Source organism: Nylanderia fulva, unplaced genomic scaffold (genome assembly GCF_048542155.1).
Source record: "Nylanderia fulva isolate GAGA-0341 unplaced genomic scaffold, ASM4854215v1 Scaffold48, whole genome shotgun sequence".
Taxonomy (NCBI): Eukaryota; Metazoa; Arthropoda; class Insecta; order Hymenoptera; family Formicidae; genus Nylanderia; species Nylanderia fulva.
The window spans coordinates 637192-661375 of NW_028190565.1; the positions used below are offsets into that span (position 1 = coordinate 637192).

Genomic DNA, 24184 nt, shown 5'->3' on the forward strand with positions numbered 1-24184 from the left:
TACAATTGGAAAATAAGAAGCGGATAAATTTTATTGCATTATATTTTTATTTGATTCTCCAGACACACAGAAGCTGCAAATAATACATTACATTGCATACTTAATATAATCAATGCATTGTCTGAAAACAACATCTCTTTTGTTTGTCAAAATTGAAAAAAATCAAAATTACATTTATTTCTTATCTTGTCTTCGAAATAAAATTGCACAATGTGATAGACCGTGATTGAGTTTTGACAAGGTGAAACTATATTCTTTCTATGTCTAAAAATAAATGTGTAATAGTTGGAAAGACATGTAAAAACTAAATTAGGTCATATTTTCCATGCACAATCACGATTTAAGTAACAATAAATATTGTTACAAGTTTTATTTCCGTATACAAACAACTATATAAGAAATGTATAGATGTATGTATTATAAAGACATCTTACGACCCTCTATAGATATATCTACTGCTCTTCTTGCGGATTTCATACGTTTACTATCCATATAGTTTTTCATGTGTCTCTCAAATCGACTCATTTGCTTCTTAGTACTCTGTGCAAAGTAATAAGACATGATATATAATTGTGAAGAATCAAAAATAATTGAGAATTTGTAGTAACACTTAAAAAAATATTTCACAAAAATGAGCTTAATTACAGAATTTTTATATATTTGTTTAAATAAATATTAAAATTATAAGCATTATTGTATATGCACATTATATTGAATATTGCATATAACTTTGGAATCTGTGAAATAGATAAGTGGAGCACATACCCTACTAATATCAACATCTGATTTCCAATCGGGTCGTATAACGTAATCTTTGTTAGATGGTCTAGGGACTCTGGCTCTTCCTACCCATCCAGGATCTCCCGGTCTTAATGGCCTGCAAATGTAAGATAGGAAGAGTTAAATGAACAATTATTAATTATTGACATGATTTTTATATCAATGATGACATACTTGGCATCTCCTTTTAAAGCCTTATTAATATCTTGCGATTTCTGGAAGGATCCTCCGTCCTCGGTTTTTCTTCTTTTCTGAGGTGTTTGCTCCAGATCCCTCTGCATTCTCTCCTCCTTCGACAGCGCTTTAAAGTCGGCGGATAAATTAAAGATAGGCCGCGCCCACTCGTTGATCAGTTTTCCAGCACGCTCTTTGTTCTCTTTTGTTTCTTTCGGATGCTTATAAAGATACATCACAGCCTTTCCAATACCGGATTGCTTCAGCGAAGACTGATCAATTTTTGGAAACTATAAACACATAATATGCTTATTAACTAAGTAAATAAGTAATGGAATATTATAAAATGTTTTTATTTAATACGTGCAAATTTATGTTATATAATCTTGCCTCCCATAATAACTTCAGAAGATTGTCTCGGATTTTCAGAGACGGTAACGAACGGTCAGGCATTGGTGCTAACCAATCGGTGAGAACTGACAGCACGTTGTGCTCCAAAAAGGCCAATTGTAAATCATGCTTCTTCAATTGTGATAATACTTTTGATAACATGGCAATCTTATTCGTGGCAGGTTTATTTAGTTGATTCAACTTTCTATCCTCTTCAGCTGCACCCTTCATGTCTGATAATAATTGTGCTATAATATCATCGTTATCGTTAATGATAGTAATATCTTTACGTTTACGTCTACGTGATTGCTCTTCTTTTTTTTTCGCCAACATGCGATCAAAATCGGATAATGAATCATCCCTGAAAACATTATATCTGATTAATAATTATTTTTGACTGTATTTTTATGTTTTTAATGATAACAATTTAGAAAATAAATCGTCTCTTGCAAAAGATATATATTTTAATATACATGAAATTTAATATATATTAAACAGGAGACAATTTAGTTATTAAATTATTATATAGAAACTAGAAAAATTTAGATATATGCTTACATTCCACCACCAATGATTCCATCGTCAGAATCTTCATTATCTTGTTGCTCATTAACAATTTCATCGTCTAATTGTTTATTTCCCTGATCCTCACCCGCTTCCTCCTGTGCGTCATCTTTCTTCTTCTCGTTCTCATCTTCATGTTCGGAATCTGACAACTCGTGTCTTGTACGTTTCTTTGCTCTAGTTTCATCAGTCTCGTCTTCAGAATCCGATAATACTCTATTTCGTTTTTTAACCATTCCCTCTGAATCTCTGCTGGGACTTCTGGACTTTCTAGATCCAGAGCCCGATCTAGATCTCGATCTAGATCGGGATTTAGAACGCGAAGAGTGTCTGGATCTAGCGGCCGATCCAGATCTCGATCTTGAACGCGATCTCGAACGCGATCTTGACCTTGAGCGTGACCTTGATCGCGAACGTGACTTGGATCTAGAACCTGATCGAGATCGCGATCTTGACCGTGACTTTGAACGCGAACCTGAACGCGATCTCGAGCCGGATTTCGATCTTGAACGGGATCGCGATCTTGATCTCGATGCGGATTTTCTGGAACCCGAGCGAGATCGCGAACGCGAGGCCCTCGAAACCGAACGGGATCTCGATTTATTAGATCCTTTACTGGAACGCGAGCTGGATCGAGACCTGGAGCGTGAATTCTTCCTCGAATGTGCCGGAGATACGGAACCTTTACGTGATCCCGAAACCGATCTCGATTTGCATCTCGAGCCAGATTTTTGCGATCTGGATCGTGATCTCGAACGCGAGCCTTTCCTCGAACCTGATAAGGATCTGGATTTCGAACGTGATAAAGCTCGTCCCTCCTGCAACGGCGACCTCGACTGCTTCCTGGACCCGGAAGCAGATCTCGATCTAGATCTCGATCTAGATTTTCGGTCTACGGAATTGGAACGAGATCTTGAACGGGAACTTTTCCTCAAGTCTGGAGAACCTTCCCTAGAACCGTTCACGGAACGTGACTTCGATCTTGATCTTGATCTTGATCTTGATCGTGATCGTGATCGTGATTGTCTAGCAGTCATTGGAAATCGATTTGCCGAGGGTGAATGAGAACCCTTTCTCGATCCAGATGGAGATCTCGATCTTGAGCCGGCTTTAACTTCTTTTGGACTAGCTGATCTGGATCTTGAGCGGGATTTTGTCCGGGAAGACTTGGGAGTGCCCGATCGAGAACGTGAGTGGATTGACGTTTTTGGAGAGCCGGAACGCGATCGAGAAAATGAACGAGATCGCGATTTGGAAACTGCCTGGGGCGAAGGAGACCTGGAGGACGATCGAAAGTTTGTCTTGGGCGAGTCGCGTTTGGATAAAGCGTCATTGGGTTTCATCGAATTTGATCTAGATCTGGAACGTGAATTATTCCTCGATGCTGCCGGAGAACTTCTGGATGAAGAGTGAGAAGAGCTTCGAGACCTTGAGCCTGATTTTGCAGAATGATGCGAATGCGCTGGTGATTGCGAACCATTTCTCGCCTCTCTAGGTTCAGGAGAATGAGATTTAGAACGTGATCTGGATCTTGATCGTGATGTGCTTTTTCTGTTTCTGGCTGGCGAAACAGATCTGTGTGGCGAGGGTGATCTGGATGGTGATCTCGAATAAGATTTCCTGGAGCTTGCATTGGAACGAATAGAAGCTGGTGATCCATTACGTGCTGGAGAGGATTGATTAGATCTAAAATATTTAGTCGTAGTTGAAAAAAAGAAATGCAGATCAAATGAAACAAGCAAGTACGACAAAAATTAATTACCTAGGTGCTGAAGACTTGGGACTAGCAGAATTTGATTTGGATCTGCTTCTCGCTACATTACTGCCTGATTTTTGTGAATCTGGAGTAGCACTTCTAGATTTATCATGTTCCTCTTCTGAATCGCTTCTTTCGTCTTTAAAAAACCAAAAACATTTTACTTATATACCATTTCTGCAAGATGATTATACTGTATAAAAGTATTAAATTTTATATTATTTTTATGCAATTCAAATATTATATAATTGCATATATAAAAAGAGAATATAAATTATGCATAAAGTTATGCATCTAAATTATGTAGAGATATACAGATATCAAGTGTTTTTGTTTACGTATATTTACGTATTTAGATTGAGTAAATATACAAAATTTCTCTAGCAAAATTAAAATCACAATTAAGCGAGAATATAAATAATTATTCTCTCACCTTCAAAACCCATTGCATCTGTGTTTAAATATAGTCAAAAATATAGTTGTTATCACAATGACTAATAAAAATGTTGCATCGATTAATCGTTAAATTAACATGCTCTATATATTTAATATAACAATAACTTAAAATCATTCAACTTGCACAAGTTTCATATTAAACTTTGCATTACAGATTTGATACATAATACTATTTTTTCCAGTCAAATAACTCCTCTTTTCTAGATATACGCCTAATTACAAGGTCTCTCACGAATATGAATAATCCAAGCTTTTTTCACTCATAGAAGCGTCCATCACATGTATCGTGGAATGCTCGGAACGCAACGTTATTTTGTCACTAGAAAGTCACTATATACAATGTATTGGTACAGTTTTCATGAAAAAACATTGGACAAACTGGATTAGCCAATCGGAATGTAGACATTCGTCACCGCAACATTTACTGACTTTCTAGTGACAATGACTCGATGTCAGCCAAATATTTTTTTAAATATATTACATAATTACATTATTTTATATATTTTCTAATTATATTATTTTATAATATAAATTATTAAATATTTTCTAATTATTATTATTATAATAAATATAATATTCAATATTATAAAAAATATATAACATTACATATTATAAATAAATATAATAAAATAAATAACAAAATCAAGAAGGATGATTATATGATAAGAAAAAAAAAGTTAAATGTCATAATACGCGCGCATGCGCGCGACTCTCGAGTCGGCGCGCATCTAGAGACTTTTGTAGCTCCGCGGCCGAAGATTGTCGACGCGGGACGAGCCGGGCCGAAGTGAGTGCCGAGAGCGCACTATGGCGGTCGTGACGAAATTTTCGCCGTCTGCGTGAAGATAGCGACAGGCCGGAGAGCGAGCGAAAGAGAGAAAGGGAGAGAGAGAGAGGAGTGCGGTCTCGTCGTTCAGTCGTGACAATACGCCGGGATCGCGAAGTCGTCGTCGATCGCGGATACTCGGCGCGGCCGTCAGAACTCGTCGGCGAGAGAGTTCGAGAACGTGTCACCGCGAAAGAAAGAAAGAGAGAGAGAAAGAGAGGGAACCGTCTCGCGCGCACGATAACAATAATAATATAATCTAATATTCTCTCTCTCTCTCTCTCCCTCTCTCTTTCTCTCTTTCTCTCTTTTTTTTTCTACGTGTATCCGCGCGTTCCGCGACGAAGCGGCCCCGATGCGGGTCGCCCGCGCTCGTCCCAGGGCAAATGATGACTTCGATGCTGCCCAGCTTTAACCCGCCTATCGTCAAGCGGCTGCTGGGCTGGAAGAAGGCCGAGAGCGAGGACAAATGGAGCGAGAAGGCCGTTAAAAGTCTGGTGAAGAAGCTGAAGAAGTCGGCGGGCCTCGAGGAGCTCGAGAGGGCCATCACTTCGCAAAATTGCAACACCAAGTGCATCACTATACCAAGGTATGTGCGTGCAGAAATATGTATATATATATATATATATAAGCGTCTGACGAATATGTCTATATAGAGAGAAAAATCACCGCGAGCGGCGAAAGAGAGAGAAGGATGAAGCGAGAGAAGAAAAGAAAGCGCGCGCGCGCACTCACATCTATATATATATATATATATATATGTGCATGTATATATGTGTGTATATATATATATATGTATGTATGTATATATGTGTATATATGTATATATATATATATATGTATATATGTGTATATATATATATATATATATATATATATATATATATATATATGTCGTCGCGAGTGCCGAGACGAGACGGCACTTTTCCGTTCTTATTAGAGATCGTCGCGTCATTTCGCGTGTGCGTGCCGAGGAGATATATAAATATATATAATAAATTCATACGCGTCTCCCTATCGAGACGATAAGCGACAAGCTTCGCCCGTCTGTCTGTCACTTGCTCACAAGAGAGAGAGAGAGAGAGAGAGAGGATGCGGTGCGTCGCGCGTATTATTCCTTCCATGTGTCTATGTATGTATGCATGTATGCACGTATCCCGGCATACAATGGGACAGATGCGCGAGAGACGTCACGTTTTAGGCCGGTCGAGGTGCGATAACGCCGATAACGCAGGCACATTAACGTAAACACTGCTGTGTCATTGTGTTGTAAGCACGTGCAAGAGTTAGAGTTCTGTTCATCGCGTGAGTGACAAGATACAGAGGATGTTAATGATTCGGGATTAAGTATTCGCTTCTTTTTTTTTTAGTCTACTCCGAGATTTCCCGCTGCGACCGATTCGGTCTCTTAAATTCTTCACTCGAAAACGGAGCAGATTTATTATTTTATTGACATGTTTAATATATATAATATTTAATATATTATATATTCTAATATATATATATTTTTATATATAATATGTATTCCATATTCTATATAAAATATATATGCATATAATATAGAACGCGAAAAATTTTACCAGGTGATTCTTTGTCGAAAACTAAAGAGGGTTTCTAATATAAACATATGTATACTCTTATATCCCTCCCTGAGGACACTTTTCTAAAGAAAAGTTAGTTTCACAAGATTTAAAAAATATTAATAAATGTCCTTTTTATTAGTGAAAAATATCTCTACCAAGTTTCATTTTTTTAATTCGTTTGAAATGTGAGAAAAAAACTTAATTTTTACCTCCCTCTTTAGAAAAGTGTCTTCAAGGAAGGATATGAGAGTATATGTTTATATAAGAAATCCCCCTTAATTTTTTTATTTAGATACACCCTGTATATTCTAACATATATTATTACACATTCTAATATATATTTATACACTAAAAAAATTGTTAACTTGACTAAACCATTCAACTAAATTACTATTTTGTTAATTGAACATATATTAGTATTTAATATACGTTTTGTTAGATTTAATCTGTTTTATACATATATTTAATTTAAATATTTTTATATGTTTAATTAACAAAATATTATTTTTTTATATTATTAAATATTATTTAGTTGAATAATTTAGTCAAGAATTACAACTTTTTTCAGTAATATATGTAAACAATATTTTTTAACTTAATATTTATTTGCTTACTTTCTCTAATGTTATATTTATCCATAAAGTGCATATAATTTATCTTCGTACATCTTCTATTTGTATAGAAATTTGATATTATTAACAACAACAACAACAACAACAATAATAATAATAATAGTAATTTTCATTGTGCATATATAGATAATAAAATAAACATAGACAATATTTGGCAATAGGTGTATATGTACAAACAATAGTGCATTTGCAGCATTAGACGGACGTTAGCGTACCTGATAAAATACATGCATACATAATATCTCAATAATAGCGATAATAATGTAATGACATAATAGCAATAATAATTTAATGGCAATTTAATACAGTGCGGTGTAATAATGCATATATTTTAATATATTAAAATATTTAATATTTAATATTATTATTATAATTGAGATAAATTATAGGACACGGATCGAATTAAGAAACTGAAATTCCATCGTTACATGTGCAAATATACATGTCTGTCATTGAGGATCTCGATAAGGATTCGTTCTATTGAATTCGATCAGGAATCGTTTCCGAGGACGACGATGACGCAAATGCGATCTCCTTAACTCGCATTCAAAGGAGCTCCAAACGCAGCTGCGTAGGCGGATGAGCGTTTATCAATCGCTCGCGAAATGTATAATCACTCGTATGCGAGAAGTGCGAAGTGTAACGCGAAGTATGTTTTCTTTTCTCCTCGTTCTCCGAACGTTTTCGCGCCAACTTGGAATAATCATTCGCAGTAATTTTACAATTAATCCGCCTTTCTCTCTCTCTTTCTCTGTGTGTCGATGATGAATCGTTCTTTGAATTTCATGTGCAAATTGACCAAAAAATTTGTTAACTTGACTAAACCTCTTTCAAAAGAATTTAAATTAAATTAAATTAATATAAAAAATATCTTTGAAAATTTTAAAAAGATTGATAATTTAATTAATTGCTTTCCGACTAAATTTGACGAAGGACGATATTAACCGGAATAAAATAGAAAGAGCGCGCACACAAATTTAATTTGATTTAATCTTTCAACTAAATATTACCTATTTTGTTAATATTGAACATACATTAATATTTAAGTCAAATATACGTTTTGTCAGGTTTAAATATTTTAATATGTTCAATTAACAAAATAATATTTAGTAGAAGGGTAAAGTTAAATTTTTTTTCAATGTGCGTTCTTTTTTTCTCAGCTAATATTGTTATATATTTCTCCGGTCGAAAAGCAATTAATTATATTATTAATCTTTTGAAAATCCTTTTAGATACTTTTTTCGTATAGGAAATAATTGTTAATCGAATAATGCTCTTCACTTATGTTAAATATTCCCCGATAATTCATATTTGGCCCGATCTGGACCATCTGGCTTTTATATATGACACGGAAATGGGGGAGAGATACTGTTCTGCTATGAAAGTATATATTATTTTGTTCGGAACGAGACGAAGCGTATAAACGCGATCGAGCTCTTCAGCGCGCTTTTCCCAGTTCGTTTCACGTCACGGGATAAATAGCAATTAATTCGCGCAACAGCCGTTTTAATTCCTCGCGTCAGTATCTGTTACAGACGAACGTGTATGTGTATATGTATGTCTTTCACGTAGCCTTTCGGAAAAAAATTATTAACGAAATACACAAAGATTTAAAAAAAATAATAATTTTTCACGAAATTCTATCAAATCAATAATTATCTCATTCGTGGAGAACCTTTTTTCGTAATAAATATTATATAAATTTTGTTACTATAAATATTATATACATTAATAATTATATAAATAACATTATAAAATATAATATAAATTTATATCAAGTAAAAGTAGTCTTTAATATCGAAGGAAAAATAAAAAGTCATTTTTTATGTACGTATAATAATCAGTGAAAAGTTTGATAATAATTCTCAGGTCAATATTAATTTCAAATTCTTGGGGAAATAAAAAGAATTAAACTTTTTTTTTATATTGTGGAGATGATTTTTGATTAATTAAAGAGTTATGAAACCCGGCACACATATACATATAATAAAACGGTGGACAGTCGCGGAATGAGAAAGATGGTTATCCAGGTGTAAAATGAACCTGCAGCTTCTAACTGATCGTGGAGCGTAAAAAAATGAAATCGTCACGAACTCAATTATCGAGATAAGAATCTTGATTAGTAGTCGCCTTCGTTATTTTTCCACATTTACGTGAAGCAACGCGGAAAAAGACAAGCGTGATTATCACACTGATAGCGATCGAGATACTTGACCATGATCTCTAATCTCTTGAGAGATGCATTTCTTTGCAAATTGCATATTCTCACTGATCAAAATTTATTAACTAAATTTATTGACTAAACCTTTCAACTAAATTACTATTTTATTAATTGAATATGTTTTAATATTTTAGTCAAACATACATTTTGTTGGATTTAATATTTAAATTATATTTAATTTAAATATTTTTATATGTGTTTAATTTAATTGAAGGATTTAGTCAAGTTAACATTTTTATTTCCTCTAAATTTTTTTTCTAATCGAATTATATAATAATATTATAATATATTATAATATATTATAATATATATATAGCATATATTTGACTATATTATAATATATACCGTATATTTTTCTCTCTTACATCCATATAAAAGTTATTTTAAGTCGAATTTTCAATCGATTAAAGATATCGTACGCGTTTGGAAATTCAATGTGGCTTATCGTTTATCTCTGCTGAATTGGTATATATATATATATATATATATATATATATATATATTTCAAAATGATATATTACAAAATGTGTGTCATAATCATGCGGATACGAAGAGCGCATATAACGCGAAATTAATATTGTATCTCGCACAGTAGTAATTAATTGTTGCAATTATAATTTATATTATTAACTGATTACATGAAATATTCACCGTATACCTTGAGATTTAACGTTATAAATTCGCGTAATAATTGCGAAATACGAATAATTGCGAGCTTATTTTTTATTATAATTGTCGCTTTTATTGACGATTGTAAAATGTAATTTAATTTCCATCAACGAACATGAAATTATATAAATCTTCGTAAAAGATATTAAAATTTTATTTTGCTTGAATAGTCTGACATATGTTTATATATTTCTCATATCGCTTCGTCGCGATCTAATCAGGATTCGAGCTTGAAAAAGTATCTATGAATCGTAAATCATAATGTAATCGTTATTACAAGAGCGCAAATATAACTAGATCTCGTTTCATTTATAATTGCCACAAACCTACGAGATAACTTACGATGCTTTCTTCTTTTTTGATATTTCTATTCCTCGAATCAACACGAGAAATATTTTTAGCTTTATGATTATTTTTTTTCTTATTATACATATATTTTATTATGATTATTATTATTATTATATATTTTATTATTACATTTTTTTATATTTTTTTATATATTTATGTTATACGTCATTTCTTCGATATATTTTTCACCAATTGTCAAAGTTAAGGAAGTCGCACATGCAATCTGAAGATTTTATATAGGGTGCTTTCTAGTAATGTACTTATTATTAGTTACAATACTGTTTTCGATTGTGTCGTCATTTTCTGTCACTCCCTGGATACCAACATTTTTATATTTGGTATCATTTTTTTTCTACGAAATAAAAATTCTAATAAACTTTTTTAAAAAATTTTAAACTTGAAAGAAGTTGTGTAAATTAAGTGACTTTAATATATATATATATATGTATATCTACCACAATAAGATATAAAATATATTCGATTAATTTTTATTATGTACATATATAGTAAAATGTACTATGTACATATTAATATTTTTTATTGTGATAAATCAGAGAAACTCTTATAAAATTCTTCCAATATTGTTCCACGATTACCATGATTTTTTCAAGGTAAATTCTAAGAGAAAATTCTCTGCGTGGTATACAGGATGTTCCTAAAACTATGTCAGCAATTTTTAAAGCCTATTCTATAGGAGTCAAAATAAGAAAATCGGAAACCAAATCAAATTGTCAAAACCACATAAAAATAAAGTGTTCACTATATAATAATAATACATTTATATAATATAAAATATAACTTATATAATATAAAATATATAATAAATAATAGAGTTGGGTAATAACTAATTAATAATTAGTTAAAAGGTTAAAAAAGTTAAAAGATTAATAACTTTTAACTTATCTTAGTTAATTTAAAATGTATCAATTTTTAACTTCAACTAGTTATTTTTGACCTTAAACTTATTAACTCCTTTTCCCAAGTTAAATTTTTTTATCTTTGAATACCATCATTGTTTTTTTATAAGTTATAAGTTTTTTATTAGTATTGTTTTAAAATCAAAGTATTATTAATTTTTATGTTTATTTGTCATCAATTGTAATTATCAAAAAATATATTTCTATATAAAAATCAAAATTTCTTTGTTATTTGTTATTATAAATTTTAAAAGAATTAACAAACGAAATTCTAATTTAATATAAATAATATTTTTAAAAATTAACTTTTGATATAACTTCAGTTAACTTAGTTTAAAAAAAAATCATTAATTTATATACTGAACCCTGATAATAAGTAATAATACTTATTTTTCGATTTTTTCCCAACTGTTTAGGGAGCTACAACTCGGAGTAAAAGCATTTGCGAAGCCATGTTTGCAGGGACTTTTTTTTTTATTTCGACCCCTAGAGTACGCCCTGAGAATCTCTGAGAGTTTTAGAAACACCCTGTACACATCGGAATGATGTATCACGTGGCGCTCCGCTCGCGCGCCGACGTTACGTATATATATACGGTATATCTATACGGTCGAAGCCATTATACGGGAATCGATTGCGGCGTGCGTACCGCATGACAACTTTATTAATAGTAGTGGTAGTCCTGGCCTGCCTGGCGAGAGCGATGACGAGCCTCTCGTCGTTGTCGACCAAGGATATCCGGTAGCGGGAGAGGAAAAGGAGCCTCCTCGTCCTCGCGAAAAGGTAGGATCTCTCTCCGTTATCCAAGGATATATACAACACGTAACGAACGAAAATATATACGCGCGAGAAACCGGCAGGATTTTTTACGGAAAGAGACGGCGATGACGTAGAGAGAAGATAGTATGTTACGTCAATTAGTCGATCGTGGATCGAAACGTCACGCGGGAGGGAAGGACCGAACTGAACTGTCAAACGAAGCGGAGTGATTTTATGCTCACAGCTGATTGACGCGCAGCCGAAGTTACACGTGAGTTGAAGTTTTTTTATTTCTTGAGTGCCGGATTTTTTCTTTTTTTTTTTTTTTTTTTTTTTTTTTTTAATCGAACTTCTCTCGCAATTCTGTTATCGCGAATGGAATTCGTAGATAAGGTTATCTGCAAAATGGATGTTATTATTTTATTGTACTCGCGTGTGGTTGTGCGTCTCTATCGATCGCACCCTCACTTTTTCTTTTGTACAGTGTAAAATATGCATATATATACGTACAATGTATTTTTTCTGAATTTTTTTGACAATCCTGGATCATGTCGGGTTTAATAAAATAAATAGTGAGTAATAATAATGGATGAATAATCAAAAATTAGTAAGGAATAATAATAGAAAAATAGTAAAAATAATAATAGATAAATAAATAGAGTACGTTTTGGCGAAATTGATTTTTTCTGAATGTTTTTGACAATCTTGGATTGCGTCAGGTTTAATAAAATAAATAGTAAGTAATAATAATGGATAAATAACCAAAAAATAGTAAGGAATAATAATAGAAAATAATCGAAAAATAGTAAAAATAATAATAGATGAATAAATGTGTAAAAAATGTCTATTACATAAATATCTATTAAATATATTAGAGTACATTTTGGCGAAACTGTGATATTATAGCTTGGGAAGATAGGATTATAGTCTAGAAAGAAATGACTAACCACAGTTATAGCTTATTTAAACTCTCGATACAACTCAGAGACAACTCAGAACCGCTAAGCAATTTTTATTCTTTCGATTATTAATTCTAATAGCGCATAGAAATTCTTTTCTATTTGTTAGTCACACATTTATACATTTTTACTGACAATTTATTCAAATTTCAATGTATTTTTATCGACGTTTATTAATAATCTTTGAATTCAAAATCGTATCGCGCATCTTTTTATATTATTCATATTTATTATTCATCATTCGAAATTGCGGTAAAAGAAACGATTGACGCTCATGATCGTATTTGTGTATTCAAGATGAAGAAATGGGAGATAAAAGGTCATAGAACCGTCGAAACACACCAAATGATAGGCAATTTTAATCTTAATATCAAATTTTTCACCTTTCAATAAAGTATGCGGGTATCAACTTTGTATTTTTGATATATAGCAGCTGCAATTTTTTTATAGCAACTGTTGAATATTGAGCATTTTTCTCGTTATGTTTTATAGATTTTTTTTAATATACAAATATTTTTTGCATTTTATTTCGGGCGAAGAAAAATTTTGATGCATCTTTAATATTTAAAGTTGTCTTAAATACTCGAGTACCAACTGCATGTTTTTTTATTTACACGTCGACAATTTCTTTAGATCAGTTGCTGAGAAGTCTTTCTCGTCATATTGACTGAAAAAAGCTATCGATTTCAAATAAATATCTATTTCAATAGTGCCATTAACACCATTTGTGTGAAACTAATAATATTAATTTGGCGTGAAAAAAATAGTTATTTGATATAAGAAATCCGATCCTTTTTCAAAACAGATAAATATTTATTTGTTTCAAACAAATGGTGTTAATGGCACTATTGAAATACATATGTATTTGAAATCAATAGCTTATTTTCAGTGTTTTAGGAGGTTTCCAGTTACAAAAGCTCTTTGCATTTATTAGAAAAAAAGTTCTGACACATTTTTAAAATTGCCTGGGGTATCCGTTTATTGATGGAAGAATTGAATGCGAAGTCGATCATATTCGACAATAGGGTTTCATAAAGGTCGACTAAATCTTTCAACTAAATTACTATTTGGTTAATTGAATATGTATTTAATATTTAAGTCAAATGTATACATTTTGTTAGATATAATATTTAAGTTATGTATATGATATTGGAAGAATTTCATAAGAGTTTCTCTGATTAAAATTTATCACAATATGAAAATATTAATATGTGTACATATAGTAAAATTAATCGAACATATTTTACATCTTATTATTGTGATAGATATTAATATTTTTTATTGTAGTAAATATTAATCAGAGAAACTTGTAAAATTCTTTCAATAGATTGAAAATAAATTGTTAACTTGACTTCAACTAAATTACTATTTTGTTAATTGAACATATATTTAATATTTAAGTCAAATATATACGTTTTGTTAGATTTACTATTTAAGTTATATTTAATTTAAATATTTTTATATATGTGCAATTAGTAAAATAATATTTAGTTGAAAGTTTTAGTCAAGTTAATAATTGTTTTTCCAGTATACCAAATTGTCTCACGATTACCATGATTTTCAGGGTAAAGAAAATTCTCTCTGTGTAGGTGTATTTCTTTCCAATATTAAATATCTATTTAGACGTGAAAAAATTAAAAATTAAATTTATTAAAAATATTAGTTTGCAAAAAATAATTGAAGGAATTTTTTTGTTAAATTTTATTCTTACTTATATATAATTATTATTACATATATTAGTATTTAATATACATTTTATTAAATTTAATATTATATTTAATTAAAATATTTTTATATGTTCAATTAACAAAATAATATTTAATTAAAAGGGTTAGTCAAGTTAACAAATTTTCTTCAGTGTATGTATGTGTGTACGAGCACGTTCTATTAGGTGTATTTCTTTCCAATATCTATTTAGACGTGAAAAAAATAAAAATTAAATTTTTTAAAAATATCAGTTTGCAAAAAATAATTGAAGGAATTTTTTTTGTTAATTTTTATTCCTACTTATATACAATTATTATTACATATATTAATATTTATTTGTAAATTTAACATGTTATATTTAATAAAAAATATTTTTATATGTTCAATAATTTTGAATTAAAAGGGTTAGTCAAGTTAACAAATTTTTCTTCAGTGTACGTATCTGTGTACGAGCACGTTCTACTAGGTGTATTTCTTTCCACTATTAAATATCTATTTAGACTGAAAAAATTAAATATAAAATTTTTGAAAAATATCAGTTTGCAAAAAATAATTGAAGAAATTTTTTTGTTAATTTTTATTCCTATATTACATATATTAGTATTTATTTGTAAATTTAACATGTTATATTTAATTAAAAATATTTTTATATGTTCAAATAATATTGAATTAAAAGGGTTAGTCAAGTTAACAAATTTTTCTTCAGTGTATGTATGTGTGTACGAGCACGTTCTATTAGGTGTATTTCTTTCCAATATCTATTTAGACGTGAAAAAAATAAAAATTAAATTTTTTTAAAATATTAGTTTGCAAAAAATAATTGAAGGAATTTTTTTTGTTAATTTTTATTCCTACTTATATACAATTATTATTACATATATTAATATATTTATTTGTAAATTTAACATGTTATATTTAATAAAAAATATTTTTATATGTTCAATAATATTGAATTAAAAGGGTTAGTCAAGTTAACAAATTTTTCTTCAGTGTATGTATGTGTGTACGAGCACGTTCTACTTTTCTAATGGGTCTCGTCTCGTCGCATGTCCGACAGACATCGGGGCACGCGCGACACGTGCGAGCAGGGCGCGCGTGCAGATAATGCGCGAAGTGCGTCAGCACGTCCCACGGATTTCGTTATATTTGACTACCTGCACGTTGCGACACAGCCTACAGCAGCAGCAGGTATTCTTTTCCTAGAAGCGGCTGCGCTGCATCTCATGCATCCTATCGTTGCACTCCGCGTTCTTCTCTCTCGCGGTTTTTACGCGCTTCTCTCGGGTCGAGATAATAAGATAGAGAAAAAAGAAGAAAGTTATTGTATATATTTGCATATGTATATTATATAGAATTTGAAGATTTCGAAATTTTATATTCAACTAAAATTTTTACATTATTTGTACACTGTAATAAAATATGTAAATTTTGTATTACATAATTTTTATGTAATTTTATATATTTTTTACAGTGTACACGTAAAATATGCTTCCAAACTATCTATCGCGGATGACAGTGCGTTATTCTAAACGAAACTAAATTTTTTCGTTAGAATTAAATACCTGTGCACAAGGCACCAAATTTTTACTTGGACACGGCCAAGATATAAAATTGGAATAATCTCTACAAGAGATTTTTAATTCCATGTATCCCCTATTCCCCCTAAAGAAATAAAGTGCGAGAGAAAAATATAGAAAAATATAGAAAAATATTCCAGTTGGAAGAGCAGTCGCCCGGCAAGCGAAAGGTCTCGGGTTCGATTCCCGATTCTGCGACTTTCGGATCTATATTTTTCTCTCGCACTTTATTTCTTTAGGGGGAATAGGGGATACATGGAATTAAAAATCTCTTGTAGAGATTATTCCAATTTTATATCTTGGCCGTGTCCAAGTAAAAATTTGGTGCCTTGTGCACAGGTATTTAATTCTAACGAAAAAATTTAGTTTCGTTTAGAATAACGCACTGTCATCCGCGATTTGGCTCTTATTGCCTATCTTATATATGTTAAATTTATATTTATATCTTTTTTAAATCTATATTTTTATTAAATAAGAAAGATCGTGTGTTATATAAAAAGGTTTTAAGATGTGGACGTTAAAAATTGAAACCAAATTTTTCTTCAATTGAAATGAAAATGTGGACTTACAAAATATTATATATAGATATAATACAACAGACACAGAACATCTTCTCTCTTACAATTTACCCTGAAAATCAAATAATTTAATTAAAAATATTAAATATCTGTCACAATAAAATTATAAAATATGTTCGATTAATTTTACTATGTTACATAGTATTTACTATGTAATTAATATTTTTTATTATAGTAAATATTAATCAGAGAAACTCTAATAAAATTCTTCCAATGCCAGATATATTCACATGATTAATATATTTTTCGGGATAAATCTAAGAGAAAATTCTTTCCGTGTATTTTAAAAATATACAATTTTCGTATCGTTTTAACATTATATAGATCCAATTTATAAAAATCTTTTCTGCACCAAAAAAATTTGTTGGCTCGACTAAACCTTTCAACTAAATATTATTTTGTTAATTGAACATATACAAATATTTAAATTAAATTTAATATATTCAATCTAACACACAAAACATATATTTGACTTAAATATACTATATATATAATATGTGTTCAATTAACAAAATAGTAATTTAGTTGAAAGGTTTAGTCAAGTTAACACATTTTTTCAGTGTGTATGCTTTCCGTTTTTTCCTCGTCTTATCGTATCGAGAAAAAAATTACAATTTTTATTAAAAAATTGTAAAATATATATTTGATAAATTTCCCAAGTGCATATATTTTGTATATGAAACATACATTACATTATACGTATCTGTTCGCTTTGCTTGCAAAATCAACAAATGCACGACGGTGCGCCGCGAATGTTTCGAGGAAATTAAACTTTGTTCTACTTCCCGAATATGTTACATTATATATGCGCATAATATATTGTCTACTTAATAACGTGCGTTACAGGTATATATATGTATATATATAGAAACGATGCATGCAAAGTTACCGTATTGTGTTCTCGTCGAGACACGACGAGAGACGTTAATTCAATACCCGTTAGAAGATAAATTAAGGGTCTCCTCCTTCTCTCATTTCCACGACGTTATCCCTGAGATTACGTTTCCCGAATCGCAGGAATAAACCTTCCTGACGAACTTGCCACCCCATTTTCAGATCGTACATACACTGAAAAAAATGACGAAATTTTAATACATACTTTTATAGTTCAATACTGCCAAATGAATCATTTATTTGAAACAAATAAATAAATATTGATTTGTTTGAAAAGGATTTTCTTATATCAAATAAATATTTTTCATATCAAATTAATATTATTAGTTTCAAATAAATGATTCATTTGGCAGTATTGAAATAAATACTTATTCGAATTAAATAAATTGTTTTAGTGCACTGAAAAAAATCGGTGTACTTTTACATGGAAATTACTTCTTCAAAACTGGAAAAATTACTTTATTATCACTGTAATTTTTTTCATACTTTTTAAAGTGAAAATACATAGTAATGTAAAATATAGGTTTACTATTTTTATGCAAAAATTATTTGTAATTTTTTTAGTATTTTTAATTTATTAGAACTTTATTTTATAAGCATTATTTATATCTATTTTATTTATAGCATTTATATTTATATTGCTAAAATTTCGTATGCAATTTCATATTTAGTGGAATATTGTTAATAATGAAAATCTATAAGAGAATATATTTTATATGATATAATATATAATTTTCCATATGATATCAATATTATATGATTATGCTGGGTCAAAAAAAAACCTCAATTTCAGACAAATATTTTTTCCGGCGTATAATCGAGTTTTTGCCTTTTTCTCTTCGAGCAATTTCGAAGCTTTCCGATACTTTTCCGAAAAATAAAAATATATATATATATATTCACCCCGTTTGTCGCATTTTGCGTCTATACCGGAAAGAATAGAGGTCTAAAATTTCTATTCCGGAAAGTCGAAATGCAATTTTGCGGCGCAAAATTGCGCGGGAAAGCACATCGACTGTAAAACAAGTTTGTATTTTCTTCTTCCCTTATTTTTTTTTTATAGCTCTCGTCTATTCTCGAGCACCGTCAGAGGTGAAATTCCGTCTTCCGAGGTGTATTTTCATACTAGATACGGCGGTTTAATTCTCTCTCGCGTTGACATTGAACACGATTTTCACATTATCCGAATAAAACTTGGAATATCCGGTCGCTTGCATATCCGGTGCTCGAACGAATCGAGAATATCGATCTACATCAAGTGTCAAAGATGAATGAGAAATTCTACGATGTGTGTATTCATTCTTCGACACCCTACAAACGTCATTTTCTAACAATAAAATTAATCATAAAAATGGGACATTTTGAATTTCACGTTATTAAATTTTTTTAATTTTGATTCGTATATAATCAACGATAATTGCAATTCTAGATTTATGTGCAACATTAGCATATCAAAGTTTATTCACAATATTAAAATTCCAGCCAGTCATCTAACAACTTGCTCAAAACATTATATAGAAAAAAATATGTCGGAAAAAATTCTCGCATTTATTATTGCGCAATTTATAATTGACCAATCGAGGAAGAAAAAAGTGCATCTTGATTTATTTTTCGGATATATACCAGGGTTGGGTAAATTAATGTTTTTTTTTTAACGAAGTTAAGTTAAAGTTAATTGCTTATAAAATTAATTTAGTTAAGTTAAAAGTTTTATAAACAAAAAATTAACTAAAGTTAAATCAAAAATTAATTTTTAAAAATATTATATTAAAAATTAGAATTTTGATTGTTAATTCTTTTAAAATATATAACAAATAACAAAGAAATTTTTATTTTTATATAGAATATTTTTTGGTAATTACAATTGATGACAAATGAACATAAAAATTAATAAATATACTTTAATTTAAAAATAATACGTTTATATAACTTATAAAAAACCCATAATGGTATTCCGAATTACAAAATTTAACTTAAAAAAAGTTAATAAGTTTAAGGTCAAAAATAACTAGTTGGAAGTTAAAAGTTATTAACTTTTTAACTTAACTAATTAACTAGTTATTACTCAATCCTGATATAAACATATGTGTCAATGCTAAATCTTCTCTTTTTCTCTCTGATTTGACGCAAGAAAGAGAAAAGTCAGCGATGAGAGACGAGGTAGAGGCTTTTCTTTGATCGTTCTCGCTTCTGTCGCAAAGTGAAATCTCGTAGAAATAAATTGAAACATCTCCCTTCTCTCCTCCAGACACACTTTGCAATTCGTAGTGAGCCGAGTTTCAATCGACGGCGGATTTATCCGGTTTGTCACCCAAGCGAACTCTTCTTGGATTCGCGACTCTTGCTCGGTCTTATGGCGTATAATTCCATCTTTTACGTCACGACGACGTAGAAGCGATTTACGCGAACAATAAAGAACGGGATGCGCTATTGTGCATGTCGCGTTTGTCACTTGGGTGTTTTCTAGAAGCAATTCGAAAATTACAATAATTCGGCAAATGAAATATTTCTTCAATATATTAATTCCATTTTATATTATTTATTATAATTCATAAATTATCTATTTTTTATTTTTGAATTATTTTATATTATTTATTATATTTATAAATTATTTATTAATGTAATATATTCTAATGGTTTTTTCTAATATTAATATTATTTTTTTTATTTAATATATATTTTATATTGGATTTAATATATTATATTTAATTTAAATATTTTTATGTGTTCAATTAATAAAATAATATTTAATTGAAAGGTTTAGTCAAATTAATTTTTTTTCCAGTATAGGAAATTGTCCCACGATTACCATTATTAGGGTTTTTAAGAGAAAATTCTCTCCGTGTAGGTGTGTATTTTTTTCCAATATTAAATATACATATATTTAGACATGAAAAATTAAATGTATCAATTTTTTAAATTTATTTAATTTTAATTTAATTATTTTTAAATATATCAATTTGCAGAAAATAATTGAAGGAATTTTTTGGTAATTTTTATGACTTTTCAATAAGATTTAGATACCTATAGCTTAGCTGATGTCACGCGACATTCTGGTCGATTGACGTAAGACAATTGATAAAAAAATTAAATGTATCAATTTTTTAAATTTAATTTTAATTTAATTATTGTTAAATATAACAATTTGCAGAAAATAATTGAAGGAATTTTTTGGTAATTTTTATGACTTTTCAATAAGATTTAGATACCTATAGCTTAGCTGATGTCACGCGACATTCTGGTCGATTGACGTAAGACAATTGATAAAAAAATTAAATGTATCAATTTTTTAAATTTAATTTTAATTTAATTATTTTTAAATATATCAATTTGCAGAAAATAATTGAAGGGATTTTTTGATAATTTTTATGACTTTTCAATAAGACATACCTGTAGCTTAGCTGATGTCACGCGAAATTCTGGTCGATTGACGTAAGACAATTGATGACGCGAATAATAATTCGCGGGGAGAATTAATGGCACCGATTTCGCTCGGAGTGTTTTGCCTGGTAAAAGAGAGAAGGAGAAGAGTGCGATTTGTGCAGAGGAGAGATAGAAATTACGTAAAGATCGTATTATTGTGCACAAGCGGGTTTGTCGCGGTCGCGTACCTCGGTAATAACGGTATAGAAAACGCGCACGCACACCTATATATACGTAATATAGGATTAACGATTGTTTTAACGCATTATACACAAGCGGTAAAAGTTTATTTCGCACTTGGTTTCGCGCACTATAGACTGATTATCGCAATTGCGGCCTCACGCTCATTCGATTTCAGTGAAAGGAATCGCGTGCACGGATGAATCGAACTGTCATGTCGGAATAAAGGAGGGAATTCTAAGGTGGGAATTATTTCGCGAGAAAACCAACGAATTTGTTATTTTCATTCTCGTATGGATTATATATTATTATATTTCTTTTTTGATTTTTTCGCCAAAACAATTTTGCACACGCTATATGTTTGCTGGAACTTGTTCGAGAAATTAAGCGGATGATGTTTTAAAGGTTTCATATAACACTTCGTAATATGATAAAAAAAGGGAGGAAAATATATATAAAAGGCGCGGGTAAAAATAAACTTTTATTGTTTACGTGTTATTAGAAAAATATATACACAGATTATATTTATACTATATATTTGTATATTTATATATTATACATATATTTATATATTTTATATGTATATTATTTATTTATATATTATATATTCTATTTATATATTTATATATTATATATTTATATATTATATATTTATATATTTTATATTTATATATTATATATTTATACATTATATATACTTTTAAAATAATACATGTTTAGGGAAATTTTGAAATGTTTACAATTTTAAAAATTCATTATACATTGTTTCAATTAAAATTGCAATATTTTTCTCTCTCTTTCTCTCTATGTATTTCGATTTCTGGAATAGGAAATAATCAATTCTATCACATATGTACGGCTTGAAGGTAAAAAGACGAACGTCCTATATCTCAACACACGACATTTCCTTCCTTCAACTCGCGTGCCATAGAACGTTATATTGCTCGGTTCAGGTATCCAACCAAGGTTGCATCGTTATACAGTCGTTTATTAAACGTAACGTTGGCATTCGAAGAGCTTGAAAAAAAAGCACGAACAAAATTAAAAGCGTTTCGCGTTACGTCCCTTTGTGAATATCGAGATAGCGAATGCGCCGAAATTTTTATCACGCATCGTCGACGGACTTTTCGTTTAATTACATGTCGTAACCATAAACGAAAACGTTTAACAACAAATAAATCATTGAGAACGCGAGGGAGGAGAAAAAAAGGAAAAAAACGAACGGATTGATCTGTTTTGCAATTTTTCGGTATCTTTCTCGATATTTTTTCTTTTTTTTTTTTTACACAAAATTCGCGAAAGGTTACCGGGGAATTGAAAAGCAATATAAAAACGGTTTTTATTAACAACGAAAAATGTTTTCTCCTCAAACGTTTTTCCGCTTGTAACTGTCCTCTCGTTCGACGGCGGATAAAATAAATGAAAGAAATACAGATATATATATATGTACATACACAGACACACGAAACTTTTTCATTAGCTTTCTCTCTCACGATATATATATATATATATTTATTTATTTATTTATTTATTTATTTATTTATTTATTTATTTATTTATTATTGTATACGTGTGCCGATACTTCATATGCGAGAGAATTAGCTATCTTTTTTTCTGAATGAATGGAAACTGTGCGATTATACCCAAGATATTATATATTTATATATTACATATTTATATTATTACATATTTATATATTATATTTATATATTATATTTATATATTATATATTATATATATTTATCTATTATATATTTATATATTATATATTTTTCTTTAATAAAGACACATACGCGTGTCTTGAAATCCTAAAAACGCGTGATGAAATTTTACTCATCAAATAACCGATGGACCGATATTAGATTATTATCGGATTGTTGGATTAATAATCTCTCTCTTTTTCTCTCTACTTCGATTGTTCTCTATTTTATTCGATTTTATTCTTGCTACACACACATACGATAAAACACGTTCGATATAGATGCTTAAATAATAATGCTTAAATACTGATTGACGATACTTTATATACTATGTAATATACATATATACATTATATAATATAAAAATATATTTTTTAAATTTTTTGCTCGCATTTAAAATAAAGCTACGCGTATCTGTAAATTTTATATACTTACTAATAATAGACGTGTCATATAATAATGTTCAATAAACAGCATTCTATTTTTTTTAATTTGTCAACTCTGAACAAAGTGACGTTCTACACTGAAAAAAAATTGTTGACTAAACTTTCAACTAAATATTATTTTATTAATTAAACGTATAAAAATAATAAAATGAAATTTAAATTCAATATAACATAAAATCTAAAAAAATATTTAAATACTAATATATATATTCAATTAATAAAATAGTAAAAAATTTAGTTGAAAAGTTTCATTAAGTAAACAATTCTTTTCACTATATGAGATATAAGACATTTGCCTTTTTATTTTTCGTATAAATTGACAAAAATTATGCCATTTAAATCACAATGAATAATTAATTTTGTATAAATTGACAAAAATTATGCCATTTAAATCATGTACAATGAATAATTAAACAGCTTTGAATGTTTTGTAAATTTATTGTATAGAATAAGATACTGTATTAAAATACTAAATGAATTGTATTCTAGAAACATTAAAAAATATCCTATATTAAGAGAGCTTTTATAGGATATACAATCTTATTTTGAGAAAATTTTTATTTTAAAAATTAAAAAGGATTTTTAAAATTTTCATTTTTATCCGAAATTTTATACGAAAATTAGCTTCCGCAAATAAGATGCCTT

At 29.6% G+C, this 24184-nt stretch overlaps 2 protein-coding genes across 2 annotated transcripts in view; one reads left to right on the forward strand and one right to left on the reverse strand.

Annotated features, from left to right (window-relative positions):
- Positions 1-28: 28 nt before the first annotated feature.
- Positions 29-4427, reverse strand: LOC114938666 (uncharacterized). The gene is made up of 7 exons (XM_029312684.2): positions 4098-4427; positions 3671-3803; positions 1903-3594; positions 1345-1705; positions 955-1244; positions 766-877; positions 29-540 (listed from the first exon to the last, which is right to left on the reverse strand). Exons 1-7 carry the CDS (start codon positions 4108-4110, stop codon positions 418-420), a joined length of 2724 nt encoding a protein of 907 aa, XP_029168517.2. The 5' UTR covers positions 4111-4427; the 3' UTR covers positions 29-417.
- Positions 4428-4880: 453 nt separating this feature from the next.
- Positions 4881-24184, forward strand: part of Smox (Smad on X) — a 37954-nt gene continuing 18650 nt past the window's right edge. The window contains exon 1 of the mRNA XM_029312602.2: positions 4881-5535. Coding sequence (XP_029168435.1) covers positions 5333-5535 — 203 coding nt within the window. The 5' untranslated portion in view covers positions 4881-5332. The remainder of the gene's footprint in view (positions 5536-24184) is intronic.

What these genes read in the sequence shown, in the direction of transcription:
- LOC114938666 (XM_029312684.2), bottom strand. An exon ending in CCCAAGTCTTCAGCACCTAG is followed by an intron (nt 3,595 to 3,670) that starts GTAATTAATTTT and finishes TAAATATTTTAG; the next exon opens with ATCTAATCAATCCTCTCCAG. An exon ending in TTCTGAAGTTATTATGGGAG is followed by an intron (nt 1,245 to 1,344) that starts GCAAGATTATAT and finishes ATGTGTTTATAG; the next exon opens with TTTCCAAAAATTGATCAGTC.